Source organism: Cheilinus undulatus, linkage group 22, assembly GCF_018320785.1.
Source record: "Cheilinus undulatus linkage group 22, ASM1832078v1, whole genome shotgun sequence".
NCBI classification, from domain to species: Eukaryota; Metazoa; Chordata; class Actinopteri; order Labriformes; family Labridae; genus Cheilinus; species Cheilinus undulatus.
The window spans coordinates 22736981-22742825 of record NC_054886.1 but is presented as its reverse complement, the minus strand read 5'-3'; the positions used below and the strand labels follow the sequence as shown (position 1 = coordinate 22742825).

The 5845-nt window shown below is 37.4% G+C and overlaps 1 protein-coding gene across 1 annotated transcript; it reads left to right on the top strand.

The window, feature by feature from the left end:
- Window positions 1–1452: 1452 nt before the first annotated feature.
- On the top strand, window positions 1453–5643 carry LOC121504733 (claudin-15-like). Its single transcript, XM_041779780.1, has 5 exons — window positions 1453–1792; window positions 2061–2225; window positions 2461–2542; window positions 2620–2727; window positions 5071–5643. Exons 1-5 carry the CDS (start codon window positions 1576–1578, stop codon window positions 5165–5167), a joined length of 669 nt encoding a protein of 222 aa, XP_041635714.1. The 5' UTR covers window positions 1453–1575; the 3' UTR covers window positions 5168–5643.
- Window positions 5644–5845: the final 202 nt, after the last annotated feature.

Below are 5845 nucleotides of genomic sequence, written 5' to 3'. Positions count from 1 at the left end.
ACCTTGGATGACAGGTGAACAGGAGCGTTTCTATTGTTGCCCCCTCATTCTTGACCTTTAAACAAATGAGTCTGCCCTCTTACAAATCTTCTCGTCTTTAAACCTGACAGCTTTGTCTGAAATGCGGGTTAAGATTATCTAAATATTATCAGCGGGGTGAACTCAGTGTGCCCTGGATTTGGCAACGCTGACCCAGCAGCTATCAGGAGGATAATTAATGAGGACACACAAACACAGACACTACATAACAAACCAGGCAGCTACATATAAAGACCTTTTGTCTTTGCTTTTACCTGTGGCCTTAAAGCAGACAAATTATATGCTGGAAATTCTCCAAAAGATGACAAAAGTCCGGGTGTGACGCTTGCTGCTTCTGACCATGTCCTTGAAATTTTGTAAATAAAACAATAAAACTTACAAGGTGTGTTTGGCTTTGTACAAAAAGTACTTTCACCTGAGCATGAGTCATAGGTAAAGAGATACAAACATACAGAGAGGGGTCTGGCCAATGTAGCTAAATAAGCATCATCCAACATCGTAACACAGCTCATGTAGCTTACCTAGCTCTGTTAGCTGTTTAAGTTTCACATAATAGAGCTACATAGCTAGCATAGCTAAAGATTACAAAGCCCAACATATCTAAACTAATAAAGTTACAGAGATATTGTAGCTATCATTAGCTACGTTGGTTACATAGCTAATGTTAGCTTATACAGCTACCTTAGCTTTAGTTAGGTTAGCTAAAAGCATTCTGACATTGCAAAAGTTGCTTCTCCTATTAGCTGTGTAAGCTATGTAGATAATCTAACTATGTAGTTAACATGGCAATAGTAGCAAAAGCTAAAGCTCACAAAGCTCATGGATATCTGTACTAACGAGGCTAATTGTAGCTATGTAGGTGACATAAACTATGTACCTATGTTATCCATGTAGTTTACACAGCAACACTAGCTTTAGCTATGTTTGCTAAAGCTAATTAAGCTACACTGCCTTACATAGTAATGTTAATTACAGGCATTTGTCTCAAATTGTTTTCACTGATTTGGAAGTTCATTTCGAATGTAAATAAGGACCAAAGAGTTTGCATTTGATATCATGAAACTGGATGTTTATCTGGATTTTTAAGGTGAAAGTGGCTTATTATACTAAGTGTATTGAGATATTTTTGAACAGAAATTATCCAAATATTCTTTTAAGATTTGAGTTTTTGTAGTATTTGAAGAAAAAACACAATCCAATATGTCTAATAAACATTCACACGGCGGTGTCATTAGGAGCGAGTGTGACCATTGGACCCTGAGAGAGAGAGAGCCGATAAACACCTGTTCAGTTTCAGGGGTGTAAAATGCGAAAAGAAAAAAAAGGAGAGAGTTTGTGTGTGAGGGGAGGAGAGAAAGGCAGTCATATAAATCATACATATCTGTGGAGCTTGGCACAGCTCACAGTGGCAGAGGAGACACAACACAAACACTTCCTTCAAAATAAGAGCCTCTGATTTTTTTTAACATTCTAATTATTTGAAATTAAACTAGATCTGGGATTATTTTTTTCTGACTGCCGTGCCGAGGAGGGATCATGGATCCGATTGTGGAAGTAGTGGCTTTTGTTTTAGGGTTCATCGGCTGGGTGATGGTCGGGGTCGCCCTGCCAAACCGTTACTGGAGGACCTCCACCGTGGATGGAAATGTCATCACCACCTCCACCATCTATGAGAACTTGTGGATGTCATGTGCGACGGATTCAACTGGGGTCCATAACTGCAGGGAGTTCCCTTCTCTGCTGGCTTTAAGTGGTATGTAGACTAAAAAATCAGAAAATTTCAATCAAAAAAGAAAATTAAGCCAATTCTTTGCTATGGAAATGGTTATGCAAGAAGAATATTCCTGTTTTATAAGACTTTATGACTCACTGGACACCCTGACCTTTTTTATTGAACTCTCAGAAAATGGCCGGCATCAACCTCACAAAGTTGTTATGATCATATGATAGTTTTTAAGGCAGCTGGCGAGGAATATTATGTGAATTTTTGCCACTTTTGCTGAGTTTGATGCATTTTTCAGGGTACATCCAGGCATCTCGTGCCCTTATGATCACAGCCATAGTCATGGGCACCTTTGGTCTAGTAGCGGCCCTGATAGGAATGCAGTGCTCAAAGGCTGCAGAAGACAACGTTGTGCTCAAAGGGAGGATTGCTGGCACTGCTGGAGTCCTTTTCATTATGCAAGGTAATAAAAAGAGGCCAAACCAATGAGATCAAGGAAATCTTAAAGGTTTCCTATTAAAAATAAAGAAGGTTTTCTAAATTCAAACGATTACCCTCCATGTTTTATTGCACAATCAAATTATCAATCCATAAATTTCCACCTGCTTTTAATGGGCAAGACTTTGGACTGTTGTGTATCTTTCTGGAAGCTGCCAACTTCCATGTATTGATGGCAAAATTGTTTTTCTAACCTTAAGGTTTGTGCACAATGATCTCAGTGTCCTGGTACGCCTTCAACATCACTCAAGACTTCTTTGACCCGTTCTATCCTGGGATAAGGTGAGAAAAGAGTCAAGATTTTAATGCTGAAATACAGTTGGTTTTGCATGACTTGACCCTTTTATTGTGTTTCTCAGGTATGAAATAGGTGAAGGACTTTACATCGGCTGGTGCTCGGCTGTGCTCGCCATTGCCGGAGGAGCCTGTCTCACCTGCTCCTGCAAAATAGGCCAAGAGGAAAAATAGTGAGTCCAAATCTTATAATTGTTTATAAAAAACAACAAATTCATCACAGTAGAATAATCAAACAATTAGAAAGACAAGATAAGAAGCATTGTAGTCTAATCTGTCATATGAAAAAGATGTAAACAGGATCAGATCGCTCTGTTCCCCGACGTGCAGAAAAACAAAATAACAAAGCTAAAACACACGGACAAGGTGGTAAAAAAAGAAGACAATGCTGGTTCTACATTTTTTAAGCTTTTGCCAAATCTTTTTTTCAATGTGATGCACATAAACATGATTCATGCAATGACTAGCTGTCTTTTGAGGACTAAAGCAGCCTGTAAATCTCTGGATGCCTTGTCTTAGATGGACAGTGGAAATACACCTGTGGGATTTAACAGAAGATCTGGTTGGGTTTGCTCATTTGTGTCCAATTGAAGTTCTGGAATTTGTCTGTTATATTTCATCCACATGTGGCTCTATTAAACAGATAGCCAAGGGTTCAAACACAAAAGAAACACCCAGTGGTGGTTTTGTTTTGAGAGGAAGTTGGAGAAAAGGCCACTGTGGGAAGTCACTTGGATTTAGTGCCATCTAGTGGAAGGATTAGAAAAATGCAGCTGTAATTTTTTGATGAGGAAGGTCAAAACAACAAACTGAGGTTCCCATACTTTTCAGTCTATAAACCCCCCAAAATACCAGATCAAGAGAGTGGGGGCCCTGTTCCTAGAGCTGGTTTAAACATGTAATGTTGCACACAGCTGTGCACACTGGCATAAAAACAACACAAACAACCACAATAGCCTAAAAACATGATACTAGTTACACACTAAAACACTAAACACTAAAGTAAAACACTAAAATGATCAAAATATAATCAAATCAAACATTTGGTCATTAAGGTAAGGCTTAGAATACCACAAGTTAAAAGTTAAAAACCTGCAAAGCCTGTTAACAAAACTTTAATACAGCTAAGGAAAAGTCAGCTCACAGGAAAAAGCTTTTCCTCCATGAAAACATTTGAACATAGCAAACATAGCTACATAAACTACATCCATAATGTAGCTACAAAGCTAATGTAGCAAAGATAGCGAAAGTTAAAGGACACAAAGCTAATGAATGTCCATATTAACAAAGCTATGAAGCTAACATTAGCTACGTAGCTACATCAAACATGTAGCTACATAGCTTACACTCCCTTTAGCTATGTTTGAAAAGCCTAAATTTATTGAGGCTTACTTAGCAACACTGGCTAATACAGTAATGTTAACTACGTAGCTAGTGCAGTTATGTTAGCAAAACTTAATGACAAAATGTTTAAAAATGCTGACTGAACGGTCTGCTTTCAGGAAAAAAATCATGTCCTCCATGAAAACACTCTAATGTAGCAAAAGCTATAGATTATGATGTTAAGTTTGTTAAATCAGTTGCACAGATAACCAAGCCTATAGTGTTAAAGCTAAATCTAACAGCTAATGTTAGCTCTGTTGGTTTCATAGCTACATCAGCTTTAGTGTTAGCTATGTTACCTTAACCCTACCCTAATATTTAGATATATCTGCTAAAGCTCACATTGCAAAAGTCAATGTAGCTACATTGGCTTATTTATTAATGCAATGTGGTTATTTCATGAATATAACTGCCAGACTTCTTTAAAAAGGTTGAATTTAAAAAAATAATAAAAATGGAAATACGTTGTGCTGGCAAATTTCTGCACTTTCATTCTGACAGGTGGCGTCTCACAGTAACAGCCTGTGAAGGGGGCGTCTGAGATCTACAGTCTGCAGCCAGACTGTTTGTTTGGATATAGACCTTTCATTTTGAAAGAAAATAAGGAACAGCGATCATGACATGAACTTCACTAAGGAAAAAGGGATTTTTCCATTGAGCTGCTTGTGACTTTTTAACATAAAATGAGACATTAAGGGACAACAGTGTGGCTGCAGGTAGATGTTACAGTGGCCTGACCAATGTGTGCTAAAAGGGACAATAAGGTATGCAATGAATTTTAAGAGTTTACCTTTTTTATGGATGCACTAATTATAGACCTTGATCACATTGTAATAAATTGATCATCTGACAGCCCTAATGAGGTCCTGCATGATTTGGCACATAGAAACAATATCCCAGGTCATCGTCAAATTCGAAAATCGAGGTACTGTGCCCAATAGCACTAGATATTCCTCACCTGGAGCAGTGCCTCTGTCTGTCCAGTCATCTGTTTTTGTGTTGTTTCTTTGAATCATACATTTACGGATAACTTTAATACAAATGTTCCTACTTTGACAAATCAAATGTACACAACTCATGTGGTCAGAAATTGATTTCTATGTCTAATCTGTGTGTTTCACTTCGTTTTGCAGCCCTTTGCCTTATCAGGCCAGAGGAACTGTATATTCTGGACCAGCACAGAGCAGAAGCGTGGCTGCAAGTACTTATGGCCGGAACGCTTACGTTTGAAATTCCAGGCTGGAACTTTTTTATCATCCATTTGTTGATAGGCTGAAGTTTTTTTTTTACATCTCATACTGAGCTTCTTTCCAAGACTTTGGAAGCTTCGTGTCTGTTAAATGTTCAGTGATAGGAGCAACACTTCTGAGCTGTATTTAGTGAAAATATTTAGTATGTATTTTGTAAAATCACAGCATGTAATGATAGTATTAAGGAGCTTGTAAAGTGCAAAGGAACCACAGACAGACAGTACACTTACATTGATTCTATTTATGTTTGCCTCTTACATTTGCATACACTCTTTTCTGAAGGTTTTTAATCACTTTAAAATCTACCTGCACACTTTAAAGACTGTTGTAAACATTTCCATTAACTGTTATAATCCATCTTTTATGTTTGTGTATTTTGTACAGTTTTATAGTTAGTGACAGTGAAAGAGAGAAGTTTTCTTTATTGTTTCTTTTTGTTTTTTATACGATTGTACACAATAAAATGTTTTATGCTAAACGCCTTGTATTGACTCTATATTCCTACATCTTTTTTTTAGTAATTGATTTCAGAATTAATATAGATTAGGCATCTAAACTGCAGCTCATGGACCAACTGCAAACTATAGAGCTTTTTTAATTGGCTGGCAGCAAATTCTAAAAATAAACAAAATATGGCTCACCTTGTGCTTGATTGATT

Coding starts and splice junctions, on each gene's coding strand:
- LOC121504733 (XM_041779780.1), top strand. CDS start 1,576: ATGGATCCGATTGTGGAAGTAGTGGCTTTTGTTTTAGGGTTCATCGGC. Junction 2,226..2,460: donor AGTCCTTTTCATTATGCAAG/GTAATAAAAAGA, acceptor TCTAACCTTAAG/GTTTGTGCACAATGATCTCA. Junction 2,543..2,619: donor CCGTTCTATCCTGGGATAAG/GTGAGAAAAGAG, acceptor TGTGTTTCTCAG/GTATGAAATAGGTGAAGGAC.